Source organism: Dama dama, chromosome 21, assembly GCF_033118175.1.
Source record: "Dama dama isolate Ldn47 chromosome 21, ASM3311817v1, whole genome shotgun sequence".
In the NCBI taxonomy this organism is placed as follows: domain Eukaryota; kingdom Metazoa; phylum Chordata; class Mammalia; order Artiodactyla; family Cervidae; genus Dama; species Dama dama.
The window spans coordinates 3,553,252-3,578,656 of NC_083701.1; the positions used below are offsets into that span (position 1 = coordinate 3,553,252).

The 25,405-nt window shown below is 59.0% G+C and overlaps 2 protein-coding genes across 2 annotated transcripts in view; one reads left to right on the forward strand and one right to left on the reverse strand.

Annotated features, from left to right (window-relative positions):
* Positions 1–5,404: 5,404 nt before the first annotated feature.
* C21H8orf90 (chromosome 21 C8orf90 homolog) lies at positions 5,405–10,366 on the reverse strand. Its single transcript, XM_061123909.1, has 2 exons — positions 10,276–10,366; positions 5,405–5,880 (listed from the first exon to the last, which is right to left on the reverse strand). Exons 1-2 carry the CDS (start codon positions 10,364–10,366, stop codon positions 5,405–5,407), a joined length of 567 nt encoding a protein of 188 aa, XP_060979892.1.
* Positions 10,367–18,425: 8,059 nt separating this feature from the next.
* The window catches only part of LOC133042249 (maestro heat-like repeat family member 5), a 65,378-nt gene continuing 58,398 nt past the window's right edge, over positions 18,426–25,405 (forward strand). Inside the window, 2 exon segments of the mRNA XM_061122782.1 lie at positions 18,426–18,505; positions 23,499–23,680. Coding sequence (XP_060978765.1) covers positions 18,426–18,505; positions 23,499–23,680 — 262 coding nt within the window.

The following is a 25,405-nucleotide window of genomic DNA, read 5'->3' on the forward strand; positions in this document are numbered from 1 at the left end:
CCGGGGCCACGGGTCATGGGGCAGAAGAAGGAAAGACTCCTGAGGGTCTTGTCCCAGCAGGAAGGCCTCTGGCCCAGAAGAGACGCATGTCACCGTGACCAGGACTTGCTGGCCAGCACTAGTCGCAGGCCCCACCTAAACACAGGGGGCCTAGAGAGCAGGCCCCACGCAGGGAAATTCCAGAAGCAGGAGCAGGAGACACTGGGTGAAGTGCACACACCAGGGACTGCAGGGAGCCCCTCGGCCAGCCCACAGGCCGAGGCTGCGGCCCTGAGCTGGGCTGGGAGCTCTTCATCAGGCTGGCTCCCGCCAGCCTCCACCGGCCCCCTCATTGTCATTCCAGGCTGAGGACAGGCCGCATCTAAGGGGGAGGGACGCAAAGTGGTCCTTGCAGCAACTCAATTAATCCTCCATCGGAAATTCTAACATGATCAATCTGGGGAGCCGGCCGACATCGCCACACAGTAATTAGGAACAAGTTTCAACTCCCGGCTTCCTTTGAAGATTGTAATTGCAATTAATTAAACATTCTCACTGTTCCTCAGAGTCTGTTCCCGAGGAAACTGGAGCAGAGGCAGGGGGTGGAGGGGCCCTGACCCCTGTTCCTAGCAGTGCAGGGATCAAACGGGAGCCGTCTCCTTGGAATATGGAAGGACATGGAGTCTCCAGTCTCCCTGGGAATGCTGTGCTGGCTGGAAGGCAGAGGGAACCTGCCTCGGGTTCCGAGCTGACACCCCGACTCCTGTCCTCCCCCGGGGACCCCCAGGATGCCCAGCTTCCCTGCTCAGCAAGCTGACAGCCCCCGGTCACATTCATAACATTCAGAGCAGCCCCCACAAGCAGGTTCTAGGGGCAGAGGTCCCGCGTGACCTCTGACGGGTCACACCCTGCCCCACGTGCTGCTGTACCCGCGGTGGTGTGGGTGTGAGTGACCTGGCAAGGCTGCTGGTGCCCCGAGTGAGGGATGTGGAGAGGAGGCGTGTGCTGGGCTCCAGGGTAGAGAAGGACAGAGGAGATCCCCCCTGGGTTAAGACAATGGGAGAAGGCTAGCTGCCAGAGAGTGGACAGTCCCAGCGGGAACAGCTGGCCCTCTGCAGGCTCTCACTGCATGCCAGGCCGACCCAGGGGCCTGAACAATGAGCTCTCCCACCCCCCCTCACCCCCAGTGTCCCACCCAGAGGCACCGTGACGTGCTCCCACCTACCACTGAGGACCTGAGGCCCTAGGTACGTGCTGACCGAGGGCTACAGGGCCGGTGCACAGAGGACCCAGCTTTCTGGCAGAGGTATGTTGTCTCCCGGAGCCTGGGAGGCAGGCACTGCCCACCCCAGCGAGTACCAGGGCCCAATGTCACAGCAGTCAGCCCCGACACAACACGCACAATATTCAGTGCAGACCACCAGGCTTGCCTCTGAGAATACAGCGGAGTCTTCCGGCAAGTCAGAGGGGGTGAAACGGTCTGCAGCATTCAAAAAAAGGTGTTTCTCTCCAATTTCCAAAAATAATTGGAAGCATCATGTTTAAGATTTTATCCCCTTAGCCTAAGACTCGAAAGCCAGTCCAGGATAAAACAGCGGGGCCAGAAGTTAGAGGCGCCCTACCTGGGAGATCATGCCCAAGGAAAGCTAGGGCAGAGAGGCACAGGTGGGCTTTGAGCTCCCTAGCAGCCAGAGCAAAAAGGCCAGGCCAGGGCTTCATGGCTCTGTCTGTGAGGAGGGCAGCAGGAGACCCTGCATCCCAGGAGGGGCTGCCCAGACACTCATCCAAGGGGCAATGAGCCGAGGTCCTGAGGTCTCCCAACACTCCCCGCCCCCACAGGTTTCTTGATGCAGGAAGTCTTCCACCCCTGAATGCCCCACCCCCGCACTGAGTGGGTGGTCAGGAGACAACTTAGATGATCAACCTTGCTTCACATGAAAGAGTAGAGGTCCCACTGTGGCCATTTCTGACCCAAGCTTCTCTCCAGGAACAGCGTACTTAATTGGAAGAGAAAATGCATGATTTAGCAAAAAAAAGTCAACCCTGGGGCCACACCCCAGGGCTCACACCTCCTGGCTGTGATGGACATGGGAGTCACCTCCCCAACATCCCTTCCAGTCCCCTCAAGCTGATCCAGGATACTGTTCCTAGCCTTATTCTTAGAATCCAGTCAGGGTAACCCCACCCACTGGTCATAGGGATTGGTTCAGGAAATACATGCCTAGGTCAGTGAGTACAGGATACTGTCTGATTTAGGACTAGACACGTGACCCTACTGGACCAATGGGCCATTCAGGGAGGCTTCTTGGGGCTTGAGATGGATCCATTCTTCCATGAGAGCTCTGGGAAGTCAGTGGCCTCTCTCCTTGTCAGTGGCCAGGGAGAATGAAAAGTCAGGAGGCGTATCAGGCATGCTGTCATCATTAAGGAAGCTAGTCGGAGGGATAGACCCAATCTTGAGCTCCTGGATCAAACCTTACCTGAAGTTCAGCTTATTTCTGGATCTTCCAGTTACGTGAACCATTCTTTTTAACTTTCTCCCATTTAAGCCTGTTGTAGCCAGGCCTTTCATGGCTATAATGTGGAGTTCTAATAACATGCTGGCTTATGCTCTTGGGTGCGTCCCTTCCCCTCTCTAGGCCCCAGGGCCCTCTTCCACCCACTGACCTCATGGAACTACAGGGCGGATGAAAAGATGCAGTAAGCATGAAAGGGCTTTGTGATCCTAGAGTCTTGTGGGGAAAGAGTCTTCCCCATAAATGGAAGGCTATTTATCAGACAATGAGAGTCTCTTCTTGCTCATTGTGCTCTGGCCTTGCACCCGCTGCTTCCAGTCCTGTGACCTTTGAAGCTTTATTTTTAATTGCTCAGCCTTTGCACAGTCTGTCCCCTCTGCCTGGAGCCCCCTCCCCAAAAGTTCAAGTGACGGGTCCTCCTCACTCTTCCAACCTCAGATGTCACCTCCTCCAAGAGGTCCTCATGACCACTTTGTTTGAAATAGGACCTGTCCTTACTCATTTGCTTCATAGTACTTACTGCTGTTTTTATTTTTTTAGTCATGTTTGTTTCTTTAGTAGGTTACTTATTTGGTTACTTATCTTTCTCCCCTTGATCAGTACTTCTCAGACTAGAGGTGGTAAAGGACCACGTTTTTATTTCCAACATGTCATAGACAAATACTTCCACATGTGCATGCTAAGTCGCTCAGTGGTGTCCGACTCTTTGCAACCCCATGGACTGTAGCCCACCAAGCTCCTCTGTCGATGGGATTCTCCAGGCAAGAATACTAGAGTGGGTTGCCATGTTCTCCTCCAGGGGATCTTCTGGAACCAGGAATCAAACCCGCATCTCTTATGTCTCCTGCATTGGCAGGCAGGTTCTTTACCACTAGCGCCACCTGGGAAGCCCCAATACCTCCATGCTGCTGCTGCTAAGTCACTTCAGTCATGTCCGACCCTGTGCGACCCCATAGATGGCAGCCTACAGGCTCCTCCGTCCCTGGAATTCTCCAGGCAAAAACACTGGAGTGGGTTGCCATTTCCTTCCCCAGTGCATGAAAGTGAAAAGTGAAAGGGAAGTTGCTCAGTCATGTCCAACTCTTTGTGACCCCATGAACTGCAGCCCACCAGGCTCCTCCGTCCATGGGATTTTCCAGGCAAGAGAACTGGAGTGGGTTGCCATTGCCATAAACTACATTAAAAATACATTTCTAGAAAAATTTCTATTTAAGGAATATACTAAATATAAACTCCAAATTCTTATCACACTTTACAGTTATAAAGCTACTCTGGCACCTTATAAAAGTTTCTAAACAGTTCCTCCCCATGTATGCTGTTTTTGGGTGAATTGCAGGCTCGGTCCCCACAGCACAAGGGAGGCAGAGTTTAAACACTGGCTTCCCCTTCCTGGAGGCGGGCTGGCGGTGCGGCAGTCCCCATGCGGTCTCCCGGGGTTCCCAGAGGGGCTTCCATACACCTGCAGGCCTACCTAGCTGCATAGCCGCCCCCCACTGGCTTCCTTCCCTTCTCTCTCTCACCTCCTATGTTTCCAAGGGTCACCTCCCGCATCAGTCACCTGCACTCAAATCCACGTTTAGGGCCTGCCTCTGGGGAAACCCGAACAATTAGTATTCAACACAGGGATATTGATAGAATCCCTTAACAGAGTCATTTCTGTTACCCTGTCAGGATTCACACGCATGAGGATTGCGGTGTAACCACCACACATGTCTATAAAATTGGAGAGATGGGACCACAAGTGGAAAGGAATCTGGAGCAGGGTCAGGGGTCTTGTGGGGTCCCCACCAGAGAAGGGGGAAGCTAAGGACCCCTCTTGCAGAGGCTGAGCCCCTGTCCTCCAGAGCTGAGCATTTCTTGTCACTGGTTCTCCTGCACACCAAGCAAGACTTTGGAAAAACCATCTCTGCCCACCACCAGGAAGCTATAAATAACTCCCGGATTAGAAGAAAGGGATAAAAAAATAAAGCTCCGATTCCATCTGTACTTGAGTAAGAATGCGCCCTCCAGCCCCCTGCCTCCTGCACGCCTCGGATCCAAGCCCCCAACAAGAGGAAAGCTGAACCTTGGCCGGCAGGTGGGAGAAAAAGGTCACCAGGGTCCTGCGTCCAGCGGCTCTGCCCGGCGCCAGGAGTCCACGGTAGACTGGCCTCTGCCAGGGCTTCTCACCTACAGAGGGAGACACCCAGGATGGAGGCCAGGTCACCAACGGCCTCAGCCGATCTCTCAGCCCCATAAGAGGGGTGGGGGTGGGAATGGGGGACAGGAGGACCCTCTTCTCTGCAGAGCCAGCACAGAGGGCTGGCAGGAAAGCAGCGGCCTGGGGACTGGGCTCCCCGTGTGATGCTTGTGTCCTGGCGCCTGTTTCCCCATCACATCCTCCCCGCCCCCTCCTGCCCTGTGCTCCTTCCCTCCCATCTCTCCATCCGCGCCCCTCACCCGACCCTGATGCCCCTCTGTCCTGGAAGACAGGACCCCTGCTGAACTTGCAGTCACAAGGGAACCAAATCGCAGGTGCTCCCAGGAGCGCTGGGACCCAGGGTCCTCACCTGCAGCATGGGGGCGCTAATGCCCACCAAGAGGCTGTGACCAGGGTCCCAGAGGGCCACCCACTCCCCCCCACTATCCCAAGTCCTCTCCCCGCCACGAGGGCCACCCACCTCCCCACTATCCCAGGTCCTCTCCCCCTCACAGCTGCTCCCGGCCTAGCCAGCCCATCAAGGCTGCCACTCTGACTTCCCGCCTTGATTCATTAGCCACTTGGGACAAAGTGGACATCCCACAACACCGCGGACCCGGCCCCCGGGGCTCTGCTGGCACCAGACGCCCGCCCAGGTGTGTCTGGCAAAGAGCCTCGGGGCGGGAGAAGCAGAGGCACTGCACGCTTTATTGACAATCTCGGGACTGCGCTAGCCCAGCCGGGGGGCACCCCCGCTGGGGGAAGCGGCCTCGGGCCCAGGGAAGGCGCTGCCCGCTGCGCCGGGCGCGGGCGCCAGCAGCACCAGGCCGGGCCGGGGGCCGGCGCCCGCGTGCGCGTAGCTCAGCGCCAGCTGCTCCAGGCGCCGCTTGCGCAGCGCCGCCTGCGCCGCGCTGTGCAGGGGCCGCAGCAGCGCGGGGGGCGGCGCGCCCGGGCCCCGCAGCAGGAAGTCGAAGCCCGTGCGGTCGTGCGGGTCGTAGAAGAGCGGCCCGCGAGCCGGGTCGGGCCCCGGCGGCCAGGCGAACGGGAAGGGCAGCGTGAAGTCCTCCGTGAGCACGCGGATGGCGAAGTCGTTCTCCTTGCCCAGCGCGCGGTAGGCGCGCCCGATGCCGCGGAAGTGCGCCTCCCACAGCTGCGCGTCCCCGCCGTAGATGTCCGGGAACGGGGGCTCCTGGGGCGCGGCGGGGCCTGCGGGCAGGGATCGCGGAGCGGCCAGAGATAAGCGACTCCCGCAGCCACCCGCGCTGAGCCAGAGAGGCCAAGGGGGCCACGTGGAGACAGCGAGGGGAGGGGTACCGGAGAGGGAGACTAATTTCCAGGGACAGCGCTAAGGAGCTGTGAGCGGCAGAAAGGCCCGGAGGGGTGTGTTAGAATATAGCCACTACATACTATTTGGGCGGAAAGTTTCAGAAGGGGAGGAGTCTGGATAGCTTTGTGGGGACCTCGCAGAGCCTGCTGTGGACCTGGGGTCATCCCCAGAGAGCAGGGGTGACCTGATGACTCTCAGTGGAAAGTCGATCCTGGGCCTGGGCAGAGGATGGACTGCGGGGGAGGGAGACAGAGCCAGGTGAGGGTGAATTCGAAGGAGGACTCAGCAGGGCCAGCATGGAGGGGCCAGAGCCGGCCTTGTGTCAACAGATGGGGGGAGGGGGGAGCCCTGCCTGGGCACGGGGATCTGGGACCCAGGGGGCTGACCAGCTTGACCAGCTTCACCAGGGAGAAGGATCCGGTTGGAAGCTGGGCTGGTGCTGTGTCCGTGGGACACCCCCTTCCCCCTCACTCCAGGAGCACATTCCAGGAGAAATGGGGACATGGCTGATCGCTGACTCACACATGGATTCCCAGGAGGCGGGGGTCTGGTGAAATCCAGGGGTCCGCTCTCAGATATCATGTGTGTATGGACGCAGCACTGTGCCCCTGGGTGGGGGCCTCTGCACCCGTGAGGCCCATCCATCCATGGTCCCAGGCAGCAGCCCAAGCCGCCACTCCAAGCCCACACCTTCTATGAGCTGCTAGGAGAGACCCTTCCCCCTTGCCCCCTTCCTTCCTTCCGCAAAGTGCTTAGCTCTGGGGATACTGAACTCAACGATGCAACCATGGGCCCTCCCTGGGTATAGATAAGCCTCTGGGGACACAGGACCACCTGGGCAGCTCCTTGGAGACAAGGCAGGGCTCAGGGGGAGGGACTGGGAGGAGGGGATGGATGAACCCATACAAGGCTCTGAGCGTGAGTTCTTAGGTCCTCCCCCCACACCCCTGTGAGGGGCAACAGCACTCAGCCTGTTTTCCTGGTGAGAATGCTGACCCAGAGAGGCCCGCCCTGAACTGATGGCCGCAGGCGCGCCCCCGTGCCCACCCTCCTGCTAGGGGCCCCTGGACGATGACTCTCCTCCCCTGCTAAGTACCCTGGGGCATCTGCTGTGTGCCAGGCTCTGCCACAGCTGTGTACCGCACACACTCGGCTTCTCCCAGGCCAGGGACAGGAGCCAGCAGACCTGGGTCAGAGGTGCTTCCTTCACCTGGGAGAGCGTGGTCTGGGTTCTGGATTCCCTGAGCCTCAGTTTCCCCATCTGAAAAATGGAAACAGTTGAGCCTGTTCTGCCATCCTTGTGGATAAGGAGGTCATGAACCTTTGTGGACCTCTTTGTCAGGTCCTCCTGCGACCCGCTTTGTCAGTGGGAAGTGCCTTCCTAGCTCAGCACCAAAGCAGTTGCTTCCAGAATCACAGACCCAGGTGGACTGGCTCTGAGCAGGGTGTGAGGCCAGAGGGGCTGGCTCGGGGCCCACTGCACTCAGCACCTTGGACAGGTCCGAGGCAGCCTTGCAGGAGCCTCAGATTTGGATGGCAGAATGGCTGTGCCCCAACCCGGGGCAGCCTGTCCTGTCCACCAGGACATCTCCTCCCTGAAGGCCTCCAGGGTGAGTGGCCGGAGGCACAGCACTGCACTGGTGTCCACAGCACTGGCCCGGCCTCACACTTAGTACCAGCAGGCGGTGGGCTGTGCAGAGGCGCTTTGGGGTGTTGCTGTGGGCCAGGGGTGAGAGTTGTGGAGAAGAGGGGAGGGCCCCCGGGGGGCAGGAGAGGACTGACCACCCCTGACTGGCAGTTAGCCAGGTGGGTCTGGTGGTTGCAGAGCAGACAGGTGAGGGGTAGGGGCCGCCACGCAGACCACAAGGCGGCCAGGGCAGCAATCCAGGGCAGAGGGGCTGGGGGCTCAGCGGAGAGAAGTGCTGCTTCTACATGTGTCTTGAAGATGGAGCTCACAGGCTCTGCCGATAGAGGGGCTGGTGGGGGAAGGGGAGGGGAGCAAAGGGAAGACTCGCAGTTTCTGGCCTGAGCCACTGGAGGAAAGGAAGCCCCATATACTGAGAGGAGCAACTTGGGGCTAGGGGCTAAAGAGTCTAATTCTGGACCGGTGATGCCTTCAGACAGGCCGGGGAAGAGGTGCAGAGGAGAGTTAGCTAGAGTCTTGGCTTGAGGTGGGGGGCTCCAGGCTGAAGACAGACAGACTCCTGGGAGATGGTGGCATTTAAAGCCACAGGGGATCCCCCGGTGGTCCAGTAGTTAGGACCCATGCTCTCACTGCCCCAGAACTGGACGTGATCGTGAGACAGAGAGGGAAGAAGCCTGAGCAGCCGGCCTGGGCCCCCAGCTTCCCCAGGTCAGGGAGAGAAGGTGGAGCAGCAGTGATGGGAGAGGAGAAGGGCAGGCTGGGGCTCTGGGAGTCAGCGGGGAGGGGCCTGGGCCCTGAGCTGCCCCTTCAAATCCACTGCGTGTGTCTCTCAGTCGTGTCCGGCTCTGTGCCACCCCATGGACCCTAGCCCGCCAGGTTCCTCCGTCCATGGGATTCTTCAGGCAAGAATACTAGAGTGGGTTGCCATGCCCTCCTCCAGGGGATCTTCACAATCCAGCGATCAAACCCGCGTCTCCTATGTCTCCTGCATTGGCAGGCGGGTTCTTTACCACTAGCACCACCTGGGAAGCCCCTGAGCTGCTGATGGTCATGTCAAAGGGCACCTGAGAACTGACCTCAGGTTCAGCAGCATGGAGGTCACCCCTGACCCTGACCAGAGCTGCTGTGGCCAAGTCCAGGAATGAAGGGCTGGGTCCACTGCGTTCCAGAGCAAACGGGAGGGAAAGACTGGGAGGCAGCACGTACGTATAAATAACCTTTTCCAGGAGTTTTGCTAAAAATGGGGAGCAGAGAAATAGGGCGGTAGCTACAAGGGAAGTGGGGTCAGGAGACAGGATGTGTAGCTGCATGCTTTTATGTCGATGAGAAAGATCTCGTAAAGAGAAAATGTCAGAATGCGGGAGAGGAGGGTGGAGAGGTGCTGGAGTTACGGCCGTGGGCAGGCGAGGCTGGGAGGGGGTGGTTCGTGCAGGAGCAGGCGGGGGAGCACGGGGCCCGCGGGCCCAGGTGCAGTGGGCGGCTGCCGTGCCTGGAGCCTGTGGGGGTCCTCTCTCTCCGTGAGAGCGGGAGCAAGGCCAGCAGCTGAGCGTGAAGAGGGAGAGGGGGGTGGGCGCTGGGAGCGGGGGTGCGAGGCAGTTGCTGGGAGAGAGGAGGGGCTGGGCAGGGCAGGAGGAGGGATGCTGTGGGACCCTGGCACGCAGCCCCCCCTGCAGCTCGCCGCCAGGAATGTAACGGGAGCATTAGCCTGGTTGAGTTGATCCCCAGCTCCGCCCAAGCTCAGCTGTGCGGGTGCCCGCGAGGAGTAGGCAGAGAGCTGGGGCGGGGGGGTGCCATCAGATGGGAGAGGGCACAAGGCAGGAGGGTGTGGTGAGGGTGTGATGATCACTGCAGAGCTGGATGGGGGCGTGAGGGGGTGGGACCGGGGGGAGGAGGCAGGGAACAGGCTGCAAACAGTGGGCTATGGTTCTGCCCACGGGGTGCTGGAGTCCTGGTCCCCAGATTGGGGTCAGCGCTGGGCTGCAGTTTGGATGCTGGCGAGACATGACCACCGCAGGGGTGGCTGGGGGACACGTTTCCGAGAGGTGTCTGGGGGACTGAGGGGCAGGAGAAGGAGAGATCGCCCATGTCATGGCAGCACAGGTGGAGAGAGGGTCAGTGTCCAGGCCCCAAAATCCATGGGGCGGGGAGGGTAAGAGCCCGCCCAGTATGCGCAGTGGGTGTGCACCTCCTTTTGTTGTTGTTGCTGACCACGTGGCACGTGGGGTCTAGTTCCCTGACCAGGGATAGAACCCACACCCCCTGCATTGGGAGTGCAGATTCTTAACCACTGGTCCACCAGGGAAGTCCAAGAGTCTACTTCTGAGGAGCTGGGACTAGCCCTGGGCTTTTACAGAGGTGGGGGAGGGGGCCGGAGAAGGAACTGGAAGGGCTTTGAGGAGTAAGGAGGACCCTGGCCCACTTCCCAGCTCAGGGTCCATGGGCTGCAGGACCCCGGGGAGGGCTACAGGACAACAGGAAGAACTGTCAGGGGATGGGGTGCTCGCCCCCACCCTGCCCTGCCCTGCTGTGTGACCCTGGGGAAACCCCCCCCCCAGGAAGAGGTGGGGGCGCTGCCTTCTCTCCCATGTCCTCAGAGCCCAGCTGCCAAGAGCACCCCCTTCTCCTCCACCCCAAACCCCTCCGCGTGTCTCACCTGGAGTGGCTACAGGACACGGGGGCAGACCTGCCGGGCTGGGGTCCCCGGAACAGGGGGAAGCCATGTCAGCAGCCTGGGGTCAGGCTTGTTTACCCGGCTGCCCAGGAGACTGGGGGAGGGGCCTTCTGGGGAGGAGAGAACCTTGAATTTAAAGGGACCCCACCCAGAAGTGCCCTGGGGCTGGGGGGGGAGGGTCAGCAGGCACGGGGGCCTCTCCCCTGACCCCCCATGGCTCACCTGGCCCTTCTCAGGAGCCGTGGGGACCCCACCCTGGTGCTCGGAGACCTCCGTCCTCAGCCCAGTGACCCTCCCAGGTTAATCCCTCCCTGCTGGCTCTGAACCTTGGAGCCCGGCAAGGGGCTGGACAGCCTCCAGCTCTCCTCTGGAAGCCCTGGGGAGCGTGTTTTAGCTCCACTAACAAAACGACGGGGGCAGCACAGGATACAGAGAATCCCCCTGTGCTCCTCAAGCTGGCGAAAGAGGAGCGCACGGCTCCCTCCTGTTCACCCCCATGTGAGCCCACAGCACAGCTCCTGACCCACGATGGCCAGGTGCTCTGGGCACAAGCATGTGGGGACCACCTCCTCCATCAGGGAGACCCGGTTCCGAGTGCCGGGGGCGATCCTGAGAAGCGGCGACCCAGAGCCCAGGTGGCTAGTGGTAAAGAGGTAAAGAGTGGTAAAGAGGTAAAGAGTGGTAAAGAGTCCTCCTGCCAATGCAGGGGACTCAAGAGACGAGGGCTGGATCCCCGGGTTGGGAAGATCCCCTGGAGCAGGAACTGGCAACCCACTCCAGTATTCTTTTTTTTTTTTTTTCCACTCCAGTATTCTTGCCTGGGAAATCCCATGGAAAGAGGAGCCTGGCGGGCTACAGTCCATGAGGTCACAAAGAGTCGGACACAGCTGAGCACACACACATCGCCCTGCCTGGCACGCGCCGCATCCCACCCACCAGTGCGTCCGGAGCCCCTGGCCAGGAAGGCGTGGAGTGGGATGTGGGGAAGGCCAGGAAGGCTGAGGGCCTGGCCCTCGTGGGACTGGTGGGCAGGAGCACGGCCAGCCCTTGGGCCTCAAAGGCAGCCGAGGGATGCCTGTGTCTCACGGACCGGCCCGCTTCCCAAGGCCCTGTGCTGCAGCCACACAGGCCACCAGACACCAGCTCTCAGGGCAGACGTCGTACCAGCTCAGCCCAGCCCGGCGACCCTGGGCGGCCGCTTGCTATCCGCATGGTGGGGACAACACAGGAGAAAAACCTGACATCACATTCTACAAATGGCCACTGAACACCATGGACAAGACAGGTCTGTTAATAGCCACTCAAGGCCTGCGTAATAGGGTAACCGCCAAACCGTGGTAACAAAGAGCAACCTCAGTAAGGTGGTGCCTCCAACGGCCCAGGCCCACCTGCAGCCATCCAGCTGTCCAGGGCTCCAGCGCAGGCCCGGCTTCTTCTGGCTGTGGCCCCGCCCCTTGAGGGCGTGGTCTCATCCACTGTCCTTCCCATCTCCTTCTCAACCGGGAAGAGGAGGATGGGGGACCCTCTCTGGCCAGCAGTTTCCCTGGTGGTTCAGCTGGTAAAGATTCCTCCTTCAACGCAGGAGACCCCGGTTCGATCCGGAAGATCCCCTGGAGAAGGGATAGGCTACCTACTCCCGTAGCCTTGGGCTTCCCTGGTAGCTCAGATGGTAAAGAATCTGCCTGCAGTGCAGGAGACCTGGGTTTGATCCCTGGGTCAGGAAGATCCCATGGAGGAGGGCATGGCAACCCTCTCCAGTATTCTTGCTTGAGAAGCCATGGACAGAGGACCTGGTGGGTTACAGTCCATGGGGTCACAAAGAGTCGGACAGGGCTGAAGTGACTTAGCCACACACATACCTGGGAATTCCTTGTACCCTTCATTTCTCAAATGCCAGGGCTGGAATTAAGTCAGCTGGTTGCTCTTGGCTGCAAGGGAGGCTGGGGAATGTAGTTGCAGCTGGGCAGCCAGGATTTGAAGGGACAGCTGCTGGCTGGCCTGCCCCCACATTTAGGACAGACAGGTCCGGTCTCCCCCCAAAGCACGTTGTATTGTTTCCTAGTGCTGCTGTGACAATCACCACAATGTCGGTAGTTTAAGACAGCAACACTAGGATGCAGTCAAGGGCCGTGCTAACCCCACGGCTCCCAGGAGAACCGGCTCCTCCCTCTCCCTGCTCCTGGGGGCTGCCAGCATCCCTTGGCACCCACCCCCCCAACCCCCACACCCACCTCTGTGGGCACATGGCCTCCTCCTCTTCTGTCTAATAAAACTCCCCCTACCCCTCTCCATAAGGATGCAAATGGTTGCTTTAAGGGACCACCAGATAATCCGGATAATCTCCCCATCGGAAGATTCTTAACTTAATCACAGCCACAAAGCCCTTTTTTTTTGCCTTATAAGGTAACAATTACAGGTTCCAAGGATTGGAACATAGCTCTCTTTGCGAGGCCATTATTCAGCCTCGCTCCTGGCCCTAAGGAACGATTTGAGGACAGGACTTGACCCCAGGGCACATGGTAGGGACAGAGAGAGGCGGGTGATTCAGGTTAAGTGGTCATCTCTGGGAGCCGCTGGGGCTCAGCGCCCCCACCCAGGCCATCTTGTCTGAAGGTGAGGGCCTAGTCACCCACCCACCCTATCAGTCATGAGTTAAGCACTGCTGCCTGGAGAGGTGATGCCCTGAATCTCCCACCAGCGGACAGAGAACCCTTCAGACAAAGAAACACAGGGGCTGGCATGGAGCCCCCTGGGACAGGAAGCGCCCGGGGCGTGGGAATGGGGCAGACCCATAGTTCCCCAGTCCCCACCTCAGGGAGCGCACAGCCTGACTGCACAGAGGGTAGAGGTCAACCCCATGAAACAGACACCCGTGGGGATGAGGGTGGGAGAGGAAACTCTCAGGGACCCGTGGGGTGGCGGCAGCAGGGGTAATGCCTGGAGACCATCCCATGTCAAGGTCAGCCTCTTGGAGAAATGATACTAACGCTGAGAGTCAAGATGGGATGTCACGTGGAGGGAGGGAAGGAGGGCCTGAGGACGGGCCCTTACAGACACCCTGTGGCGGCCCGCGAGCTCAGCACCCGGGGATGAGCAGCCGCCCGGAGGGGCCGGGCAGCGGCTGAGCAGGGAGTCAAGGGAGGGGCGCCGAGGAACTGGGGGCCTTCTGCAGCCTGGGGTCCCGACCCCAGCGTTTCCACCTCCTCCATCTCCGCGGCCACCTCCCTTCTCAGCAGGTCACCCCCCGCCCCTGGCCCCCCACTGCACAGAGGGAAGGGCAGAGCGAGGGGGCCAAGCTGAGCGTGGCGTGGGCACAGGCTGCGGGCCGCGGGCAGGGCACCTGCCGAGGAGAGGCGGGTAGGCCCCCACAGCTCAGGCTCCCCACGTAATCCCCTCCTGGCGCTGCACCGCCTCTTGGTTATTTTTAAAATCTCATTTTCAGAAAGTGGAGAAGAAAACCTCTTTCTTTGGCCTTTTTCCCCTTTTTTTTCCTGTGAAAGATTAGGAGAGGGGTGTGGAGGGAGGAGGGAGCCTGGAAGAGCAGGAGGCACCTCTGGCAGCGCGCCTGCTTGGGGGCCAGGGCCTCCGCTGACTGCCGCCCCCACCCCGGCGGCCCTGGAGACACGAGGCGGGACCCCTCCTTGGGCAGCCAGGTCTCAGCTGCTGCTTTCTCCCAGCGGGTGCTTTGTCGGCGCCAGCTTTACACTGGAGCACGGCAGGGTGGGGGTTCCGGGTGTCCACCCTCATGGGGTGCAGGGCCTGTGGGGAGAGAGGGCCAACAGAGATCCGTCCCCGGGCTGGGAGGCTGGGGGAGGGGCAGGAACTGCCTGGAGCAGGGCCCGGCAGAGGGCAGGGAGGGTTCTAGAGGCGAGGACTGCACGCATGGGCAGAGCCCGGTGAGCCTGGGTGGCTGGCAGGACATGGACTGACCTCAGGGGCCAGGGAGCCCCAGGGCCCATCAGGCAGGTGCCCTCACTGCTCCCCGACAGGACACTCCGCAGGGGAGGACTTCTCTGAGCCAGGAAGGCCTGGAGCCTGGGACTGGACTCCCAGCTCTGCTCCTGAGGCTGGGCCCGCTGTCTGCCAGCCTGCTAAGTCACTCCCAGTTCTAACCCTATGGACTGTAACCCGCCAGGTTCCTCTGTCCATGGGATTCTCCAGGCAAGGAGACCAGAGTGGGTTGCCATTTCCTCCTCCAGGGGATCTTCCCAACCCAGGAATCGAACCCGCATCTCCTGCATTGCAGGTGGATTCTTTACCACTGAGTCACCTGGGAAGCCCGTGGGCCTGCTGCACTCAATGTCTTAAATACCTCGGGAGGGTGTCAGGTGGTCTGATGGAGCCACTGTGCTCCTGGGAGCCCATCCTCAGGGGGGAGAATTTGTCTGCCGGTCACCTCCCGTCAGAACCCCAGCCTGCACCACCCCACCTCCCAGAACTCAGAGTTCCTGTTGAACCAACCTCTGCAGGGAGAATAAATGCCCTGGGAGCCCAGAGAAGTCAGGAGTGGTGTCTCAGGGGAGGTGACTTGGGCTGGGGTCCCCAAGGGTGAATAAGAGAGTGCGGGATTTTCTTTAGGAAAGCAGGGGTGTGGAGGGGAGGGAGTGACACCAGGTGAAGACCAGACTCATACACGTGCGGTTATGGCTGCAGGTGCAGGGATGGGCCGTGCAGGGGGAGAGACCCGGCTCAGCTCTTAATGCAGTGGGGATTTACAGCCAAGGAGCAGGGCGGAGGGGGTGGAGGGGGGTCAGTGGATGGAAAATAGCTAGCAGGAGGTATCAGGGGTAGGGAGAGTCTAGCTAGATCCACCTACCAGGGTTCTCGCTGGAGGCAGGCTGGGTGCTCACACCTCACCTGGGAGCGAGCAGAGGATGAGGACCCCATCAGAGGCAGGGGGTGCGGGGCAGGGGACACGGAAGAGGAGCTGTTCTTGCTAGAACTGCACTTTATGAGGACGAGCAAGGATGGGCCCAGGAGAAGGTTCCGGAGCCCGGCTGAAGTTTGGTCCAGCAAAGACCCTTTGTCAAGGGCATCCCAAGAGGAAGGCATTGCAGAGCCTCAGAGGGCTGGGGTGGGCATGGAGGCGGGCAGAGAGAAGCGGCCTGGGTAGCAGGGCAGGGGCTGGGCGGCTGGGCCCTGGGTCAGGCCCGTCCTCTCTGGGGCGGTAGCAGCAGCCTCCTCCCCTAAGGGTCCAGGCTGGAGCCCGCGAGCCGGGGTGTGCCCGGGGCCTGGGCGGTGGGGTGCCGAGGCCCCCTGCCCCCGACCTGCCGTCTGCGCTCAGGACGGCTGCGGTCCTGGCGAGCCCGGATCTGCGGGAAGGCCCCGCCGGCCCGCCCCTCGGGTCCCCCGCCTCGAGTCCTGCCTGAGCCCGCAGCGCCATCTGCCGGCGGGACGGGAAGGCTCGGGCGGAACTGACCCGAGGCCCCCGGGGAGGGACGGGTACCTTGCAGAGGCGGGCGCGCGATGGTCCACAGGCTTCGTGCTCACCCTGGAGCGAGCTATGAGGGCCTGGTTTTGAAGCTGGCTCCACCGTTGGCCGCTGTGTGACCTCCAGCCAGTTCCTGACCTTCTCTGAGCATCATCCCACTCGCAGGGAGGTGAGCACACCCAGCCTCCAGGTTACTGTGAAAAGTGGCCATGAGGCTGGGAGCCCACACGCGGCAGAGGTGGTCCCCCCTGGTGCTGAAGGTGCTCCCCAGTTCCTGAGAGGATCATGGGGGAAGCAGGCAGGCGGCATGGCCCAGCCGGGGACCTGCAGCCCTGATATCTCACCGTTTTCAAACGTGGTGAAGGGTAGCACGAGATGGACAATGATCAGACCCCAGGTCTCAGTGTCCCCTAGGGCTGACACCTGTCCCCAGAGGAGGCTCATCCACTCCCACCCTAACATCCAGCCCCCCCTTGGACCCTGCAGGAACAGGAGTGCCCCCTACCCCAAGCAGCTCATCCATTGTCCATATGGGGCTTGCTGGAAAGTTCTTTTGTGGAAAACCTGCCTCCCTGTAATCCAGGTACATTCCAAGAGCCCAGAAGGCCCATGGGGAAGTTCTGGGGCCAGGACCCAGGAACCGACCCCCACCCCAGCTCATCCCCTTGGGGGCCAGCCTCTCTCTGTACCCTGCTTTCTTCTCCCTTCTGCCTGGAGCCCTGAGGAGGGGTGGGCAGCTATAGAGAACCCCAACCCAGTGCTTCCTTCTTGGCCCCAATTCCAAATTCCTAAGGGGAGGAACTGGTTGGCCCACCTTGCCCGGTCAGCCTGGTCGATGTCCAACAATGGCTCACCAAAAAAGAGAGAAACCAAAGGCCCTGACTTGCAGCATTGCCCACGACCATGGTGTAAAGCTCCCACCACAGCTGGTGCCCTGCTGCCCCTGCGATGGATGGCACACAGAGTCTGGTGGAGATGCGCAGTACCGTCCCGTATACAGACAGACACATAGATAACCTCTAGGACACGGGTGACAGTACAATATAAGCAACAAGCACGAAGTGATGAGCTTGGGGCACTTATTACCTCTGTTTTTATTAGCGCCCCTTCCATTGTACGCTTCTGTGGTGGTATTTAACAAGTAACCCTCAACATTGCTGATCATTTAAGCACTAATCACACAAGTCTGTAGGCCACCAGACAGAGTGGCTATAGGGGGGCACACCCTGGAGGCATGGGGGCCCAGCCCTGAGAAGGGTGGGTCACTGCCAACACCTGTTCTGGGAGCTTTGTGGGATCCTCCTTCATGATTCATGGATTCACGGACCCAGTTTTCAACAGTCCCTTTCACAGTGCTGAAGGATGGGAGAGGGCAACCTGGGCTACGAAAAGGACTGCCCCACACACCCCCGTCAGAGTGAGCTGAGCCGAAGGCTTGGGGAAAACCCCGTCCCCCAGCTGCCTGGATGAGAGGACCCTGCCCGCTCCTCACTCCCAGCCTCAGGCTCCTCCCCGCACAGGGTCAAACCCAGGAGCCCCATCTCGTGAGACATCCTGAAATTCAGCTGCAGTTAGCCATGGTGCAGCTGCCCACCAAATCAGACAGCTGTGCTGCACTGGGCACCCGTCTCTTACCAAGCCCCTTTCAGGGAAAAGTGATTTAAGTCTCAGAACCAGCTGGGGAAGGGGCATCATCAGCCCGTGTTTCTAAAGAGGTCACAGCCTCAGAAAGGTCACCTGCCCGGCAGAGCCAGGGCGGCGGGGCTGACCCCCAGAGCAGCTGCAACGCCTCCAAGGCCTCGGCGGTTGCTGTCTGTTGACTGTCTGGCTTCCTGCACGCGGCCAGGGTCCCACATGTGCGTCTCCAGGACACAGGGGCTACGGGCACAGCGCGGCTATGAGGGCTGCTCGAGATCAGGGCCGGCTGGGCACGGGGGGGCCTGGCCCCGGAGCGCGCCGGCCCGCCAGCAGGCCCAGACACCAGCCACCAGCCACCAGCCTGGGGCCTCCTCGCCGGTGGCCCCTCCACATGGGAGGGCCCTGGGGCCTCTGGCGAGGAGTCTGCTGACAAGGGTGCCTGCTGGGAGCCCTGGTCTGGCTTCAGGACCCAGCTCCCCTGTAGCCATGCAATTGGACCAGGGACCACGAGCAGGAAGCTGCCGCGGACCCGCCCAGAGGGCTTCTGCTGGGAGGCCATTCAGTCCCAGCTCTGCCTGCTTCCGGCACGGAGCACACAGGAAGTCAGCCGTCGCTGGAACAAACAACCACAGACTCGGGGACTTAAGACTCCACGTGTTTCCTGCCTCGCAGCCGCTCGGGTCGGGAATCCAGGCGGGCTTTAGCTGGGCCTCCTGCCTCGGGGGGTCTCCAGGGTTACGCAGGGTGTCAGCTGGGTCCACAGGTATCTGGAAGGAGACAGCTGAGAACCAGAGGTGGAGGGACATGCTGAGGGCATAGGTGTACACACGCGCGCACACACACTCACACACGGGCTGTGCCCAGGACACAGTGTTCGATCCCACAGCCCTGTCCTTGCCAAGGTTCCATGGTGCTGCAAGCATTGTGACCTCAGGGGTGAGCTCAGGGCTGGCTGGGGCGGGGCAGGGGGAGCCCAAGATAGAGCTGCTCGGCCAGGCGCAAGGAGAGAGTGAGCAGCACCTCCAAACTGTACCCCAACATGGATGCGCAGCATTCAGAAAAGCCACACAGCCACGCCAGCACGAACAGGACCTCCTCAGCCAGGTCCTGGAACTCCAGGTCAGCCCAGCGCCGGGCAGGGGCCCCCCGTAGGGCAGGGCAGCAAGGGGCGGGCCCCCAGGGCCTGGGCCCAGGACGGAGGGGTCCTGCAGCATGCCGGCAGCTGCCTGGAGTGCAGGAGTTGGGGGTGGACTCCCATCTGGCAGCCCTCAGGGTGTTGGAGAGGAGGCTGGGGGGCAGCAGGGCGGGACGATGGGGTGCAGGGAGGGGGGCTCGAGTCCAGCATGGCCTTTGCCGTCACACCGCCTGGTGGCTGCCAATGCTTGTGGAGACCAGCGGTGTGAGAGCAAGTGGATGGATGGACAGACAGTGGGCATGCTGTCCCTCTGCTGCCCGGAACCTCAACCTCATCGAGAGGGTACAGCAGCCTGTTTCCTGAGAGATGTGAGGGATGTGCACAAAAGGAAGGTCCTCTGTGGCCTTCAGTCCGGGGGTCCCCGCACCCCAGGTGGGCCCAAGGACACTCCATCTCCTGAGTCCAGCGGCAGGTAGAAGGCTGGCGGGCGGGCTCCCTCTCCAGGTCCCCAGCCCCCCCAGGCCCACAGTGTGCTGCGTGGGGACTGGGGCAGGTCGGCTCTCCAGGCTGTCCCTGGGGGGCTCCCAGACGGGGTCCTCGCCTGTGCTTCCATGGTCATGTCTGTCCCCGAGGGAGCTGCCCGACCCGCCTCGGAACGCAGCTCTACTGTTCTGCGCCGTCACTTCTGCCTGCGTGCTCAGGACGGTCTCCCCTCTGCCACATCCCGCCTCACATCTAGGGCGAGAAACGCTCATCCTGCAGCTGTCTGCTAACTGCCTTCCTATTCTCCTGTCTTTCAAAATACACTCAATCCTGGTCACCACGGGACTGGGAGGCAGGTTTGGGGTGAGACACAGATCTCACTTGTGGCTGTGGTCAACCCTGACCGACCAAGGCCCCTCCAGGGTGCAGGAGGGGCCAGGCTCAGTGTGAAAAGCTGAGCCCTCCAGGAGCTGCACGAGAGTGGCTGGTTTTCTGAGAGGCCATAGGAAGGAGGAGGCTTCCCAGGTGGCCCTGGTGGGTAAAGACCAACCTGCCGATGGGGGACACTTAAGAGATTCAGGTTCGATCCCTGGGTCAGGAAGATCTCTGGGGCGCGGCAACCCACTCCAGTATTCTTGCCTACAGAATCCCATGGACAGAGGACCCTGGAGGGCTACAGTCCATAGAGTCACAGAGAGTCAGACACGACTAAGAGTCTGAGCACGCACGTAGGAAGGGGGGCCTACCAGGAGGGGCGGTGTGTACTGAGCCCCAGTGGTCACATCCCTGGGATGCAAGCTTTGGAGTCAGAGCCAGTCTGAATGGATGCTGTCCTACAGAGGTTGGGTGTCCTGGGACCGGTCGCTGAACCTCTGTGTCTCAGCACCTTGTGGGGTTGGTATGAGGACAGGGCAGACCGGATCAAGCTCCTGACACAAACCAGTCCTCGTTGGCAGTGGTGGGGGCGCTGGTGAGGTGTGTGGTGGGCAAAGTATAGCCCGGGAAAATCCCCTGCTGACCACACAGTCACTGGTCCCCAGAGAGGCAGCTGGTGGGGAGGGGCAGAGGATCCTCAGGCTGGACATGGCCAGGGAAGGGAAAGGCCCCAACGCTCCAGGCAGGAAGGCCAGCTGGGAGGGGAGCTGAAGGTAGCAGCTCCAGGTGGACAGGAGGATAGTCCCAGTGTCCAAGGCTGACCTTGGCTTCTCCCAGGAGCACACCCTCAGCAGCATCCACTCACTCAGTCAGTCACTGAGTCTTCGCCCAGGGCCTTCACTGGGACACCCAGAGACAGCCACCACATCCCCAGGGGAACTGGGAAGGAAAAGGCCCAGGGGTTGTTCAGTGGAGCCACTGGGGTTCCTGAGAGTTCAGGGGGAGCCAAGGAGGGCCATTAGTCATCAGGGAGCTGGGGGACACACCCCCTACCCTAGGATGCGCTGACCATGGCGAGTAGGCTGAAGGTGGCCCCCGCAAGGGGTCAAAGAGGACAGGGCGGGAGGTCACACGCTCTGGGCAGACAGGAGAGCAGAGGCCCAAGGTCAGCCGGAAGGTCTCAGGCAGCTGATCTAGTGTAGAGGCTGTAGAGGTCAGACCGCAAGGATCCCAGTGAGCTGGAAGGGCTTTCCCAGGGCTGGACCCTGAAGAGCCCGGCGGGGCTGATGGCTGCTCTGGACACGTCACTCCACTGTTCTTTCCACAAACATTTGCTGAGTCCCTGCCAGGAGTAACAGGCACAGTTCCAGGTGTTGGGGACACAGCTGGAAACAAGACATGAAGAGCCCTGTCTCCTGGCTTACATTCTGGTGGGAGAGACAGCTGATAAACAATAGACACGGTCCAGAGAATTATGCAGTGTTACAAGGTGGGAAGGGATGTGGGAGGAAATCAACAGGTTTAGGGAGTGGAGAGTGGGTCAGATTTTAGAGACGTTCATCAAGAAAAATACAACTGAGCAAAGAAGTGAAGGGGGGCGGCGGTGAGGGGCTGAGCTGAACAGAGCTCTGGAGGGATGATGCTCACCAAACTGGAACAGCCAGTGCAAAGTCCTGAGGTAGAAGTGTGCCCAGCGGGTTCAGGAGCAGCGGGAGCCCTCTGCACCTGGAGTGGGTGGAGTGAGCAAGAATAAGCCAGAGAAAGGGGCTTCCATGGTGGTCCAGAAGTTAAGACTCTGAGCTTCCACTGCAGGGGGCATGGGTTCCATCCCTGGTTGAGGAAATAAGATCTTGAATGCCCCAAGGATCCTGCGTGCCATGAGGCATGGCCAAAAAGTAAAAAAAAATAAATAAATATTTCAGAAAAAAGAAATAGTAGAAGGAAATGAGATGGGGGGATCATTTTTGTTCTTATTTCTTTTGTTTTTGGTTTGTTTGGTTTTATTTTAGCTATGTTGTTCAGTAGCTAAAGTATTTCTTTTTTTATTTACATGCAGTAAAATTCACCCTTTTCAATGTCCAGTTCTACAAGTTTTTTCTTTTTAATTAATTTTTTTTTTCGGCCATACCGCACAGCATGTGGGATCTTTGTTCCCTGACTAGGGATCGAACCTGTGCCCCCTGCAATGGAAGCTCCAAGTCCCAACTGCTGGACAGCCAGGGAAGCCCCAGTTCCAGATTGGGACTCATACAGTGTATCCACTACCACACACAAGCTCTGAAACTGTTCCATCTCCCCCTGCAAATTCCCCGTGCCCCTTTTCGTAATCAATCCTCCAGCAACCCCGCTATCCCCAGAAACCACTGGTCTGTTTTCTGTCTGTATAGTTTTACCTTTTCAGAATGTCACAAAAATGGGACAAGGCAGCACGTAGCTTTGGGGGTCTGGTTTTTTTCACAGCGTGATGCACTTAAGCCTCCTCCATGTGGTCTCCTTCATCAGTCACTCCTCTCGTTACTGCTGAGTAGTATTTCTCTGGATGTAGCACAGTTTTTTGTGCATTCGCCAGTCGAAGGACATTTGGATTTTTTCTGTTTGTGGTTATTATAAAGCCACGGTAAACATCTGTGTACAGATTTTTCTGTGATGTTGTCATTTCACTTCGGTGAATGCCTAGGAGTAAAATATCTGAGTCGGATGGTAAATGTAGGTTTTACTTTCTAAGAAAGTACCAAACCACCCTCCACGTTGGCTGTACCATTTTGCATTTCCGCGGGCAATGATGGAAACTCTAGTTACTCTGTCTCCTCACCAGCACTTGGTATTTTCTGGTTTTTCTTTTCTCCGTTCTAGGAGATGTGTATTGATATCCCACTGTGGTTTTAATTTGTTTCTCTCATGGGGAATGGTGTTGAGCAGTTTTTATGGGCTTATTTGCCATCTGCTTTTCTCCTTTAGTGGAATGTCATTTGAATCTTTTTACCTGTATTTTCTTAGGCTGTTTGTGTGTTGTTCGTAAGGTATTTGTATATTTCAGGCGTAGTCTTTTATCAGGTATGTGATTTGCAAATTCTTCCTCCAAGTCCAAAGTTTACCTTTTCATTTGTTGTGGCTGTCTTTCAAAAAGCAGAAATTCTTAATTTTGGTGAACTTGTTCACCGATTTTTTATTTTATGGATGGTGCCTTTGGTGTCACACACGGGACTGCTTCGTGCAGCTCAGGGTCACAGAGGCTTACTCCTACATGCTCTTCGAGAAGTTTTAGAATTTTAGGTTTTACTCTAAGTCTGTGGTCACTGTTGAGTTAATTTATGTTTGTAGTGAGATATACATTGGGGTTTATTTTTTACATATGTTTATCCAGTCATTGCAGCACCATTTATTGAATAGACTATCCTTTCTTAATTGAATTACTTTTGCACCTTTACCAAAATACATGTGGGCCTTTTTCTAGACTCTATAGTTGGCTCCATTTGTTTCTGTTTCTGTGCTTTCATCAATACTGCACTGCGTTGATTACTATAACTTATAACAAACCTTCAGATCAGAGTATCAGTACTCCAACTCTTCTCTCCAAATTGTTAGGCTATCTTTATTCCTTTACTTTTCCACATAAATTTTAGGAACAATTTGTTGGCTACTACAAAAAAAAAAATGCTTCTTGGATTTTGATGAAAATTGCATTGAATATTTAGATAAATTTAGAAAAAATAGACAACAACATTGAGTCTTCCAATCTGTAAACACGGTGTGTTGCCCCATTTATTAAAGTCTTTATTTCTTTCAACAGTATTTTATATTTTACAGTGTATGGATCTTATAATTATTTGATACATTTATACCCAAATATCTCATGATTTTTAGTGCTATTGTTTATAGTACCTTTTTATTTTAATTCCCAGTTCGTTGCTAGTACTTAGCAACATGACTGATTTTTATATGCTGACTTTATATTTGCCAATTTGCCGAATTCACTTTTTAGTTCTGGTAGGGTGTTTTTTAGATTCTTTGGAATTTTCTATTTAGATAATACCAGTCTCTCGGCCTCTACAGCACCTCCCCCTGTAAACACACGAGGCCATTCAGATACATACACCCAAGTCCTCTTTTCCCTTTCAGAACTTCCTCCCACATCTCTGAATTCAAAAAGAACCAGGCCTACATGAAGGTGCCTCAGAAGTCTGCCCAGGGGGACAGACAGAGGCTCCCCACCACCATCCTGCTCTGCAAGTCACAGACCAGCCAGGCCGCCCTGATGCCCAAGGAGCACAGGACGTTCATCGAGGAAGCCTACAACAAAGGTGACCCCCGGCCCTGGGGCTTGGTTCCGGCAGACCCCATCAGTCCCTCCACCTGAGGAAGTCCTGGGGCTGAGGGCCAGAGCAGGCCCACCCTCCAGGACCCTGGGGTGTCAAGAGGCATGGGGAAGGGGGTCAGAGCAGGCCCACCCTCCAGGATCCTGGGGTGAGAAGAGGCCTGGGGAAGGGGGTCAGAGCAGGCCCACCCTCCAGGATCCTGGGGTGAGAAGAGGCCTGGGGAAGGGGGTCAGAGCAGGCCCACCCTCCAGGATCCTGGGGTGAGAAGAGGCCTGGGGAAGGGGGTCAGAGCAGGCCCACCCTCCAGGATCCTGGGGTGAGAAGAGGCCTGGGGAAGGGGGTCAGAGCAGGCCCACCCTCCAGGATCCTGGGGTGAGAAGAGGCATGGGGAAGGGGGTCAGAGCAGGCCCACCCTCCAGGATCCTGGGGTGAGAAGAGGCCTGGGGAAGGGGGTCAGAGCAGGCCCACCCTCCAGGACCCTGGGGTGAGAAGAGGCGTGGGGAAGGGGGTCAGAGCAGGCCCACCCCCCAGGACCCTGGGGTGAGAAGAGGCGTGGGGAAGGGGGTCAGAGCAGGCCCACCCTCCAGGATCCTGGGGTGAGAAGAGGCCTGGGGAAGGGGGTCAGAGCAGGCCCACCCTCCAGGACCCTGGGGTGAGAAGAGGCGTGGGGAAGGGGGTCAGAGCAGGCCCACCCTCCAGGATCCTGGGGTGAGAAGAGGCCTGGGGAAGGGGGTCAGAGCAGGCCCACCCTCCAGGACCCTGGCGTGTCAAGAGGCCTGGGGAAGGGGGTCAGAGCAGGCCCACCCTCCAGGATCCTGGGGTGAGAAGAGGCCTGGGGAAGGGGGTCAGAGCAGGCCCACCCCCCAGGACCCTGAGGTGAGAAGAGGCCTGGGGAAGGGGGTCAGAGCAGGCCCACCCTCCAGGACCCTGGGGTGAGAAGAGGCCTGGGGAAGGGGGTCAGAGCAGGCCCACCCCCCAGGACCCTGAGGTGAGAAGAGGCCTGGGGAAGGGGGTCAGAGCAGGCCCACCCTCCAGGATCCTGGGGTGAGAAGAGGCCTGGGGAAGGGGGTCAGAGCAGGCCCACCCTCCAGGACCCTGGCGTGTCAAGAGGCCTGGGGAAGGGGGTCAGAGCAGGCCCACCCTCCAGGATCCTGGGGTGAGAAGAGGCCTGGGGAAGGGGGTCAGAGCAGGCCCACCCCCCAGGACCCTGAGGTGAGAAGAGGCCTGGGGAAGGGGGTCAGAGCAGGCCCACCCTCCAGGACCCTGGGGTGAGAAGAGGCCTGGGGAAGGGGGTCAGAGCAGGCCCACCCCCCAGGACCCTGAGGTGAGAAGAGGCCTGGGGAAGGGGGTCAGAGCAGGCCCACCCTCCAGGATCCTGGGGTGAGAAGAGGCCTGGGGAAGGGGGTCAGAGCAGGCCCACCCTCCAGGATCCTGGGGTGAGAAGAGGCCTGGGGAAGGGGGTCAGAGCAGGCCCACCCTCCAGGATCCTGGGGTGAGAAGAGGCCTGGGGAAGGGGGTCAGAGCAGGCCCACCCTCCAGGACCCTGGGGTGTCAAGAGGCCTGGGGAAGGGGGTCAGAGCAGGCCCACCCTCCAGGACACTAAGGTGAGAAGAGGCCTGGGGAAGGGGGTCAGAGCAGGCCCACCCTCTAGGATCCTGGGGTGAGAAGAGGCCTGGGGAAGGGGGTCAGAGCAGGCCCACCCCCCAGGAC

Coding starts and splice junctions, on each gene's coding strand:
- C21H8orf90 (XM_061123909.1), bottom strand. CDS start 10,366: ATGGCTTCCCCCTGTTCCGGGGACCCCAGCCCGGCAGGTCTGCCCCCG. Junction 5,881..10,275: donor GACACGCGGAGGGGTTTGGG/GTGGAGGAGAAG, acceptor CCCTGCCCGCAG/GCCCCGCCGCGCCCCAGGAG.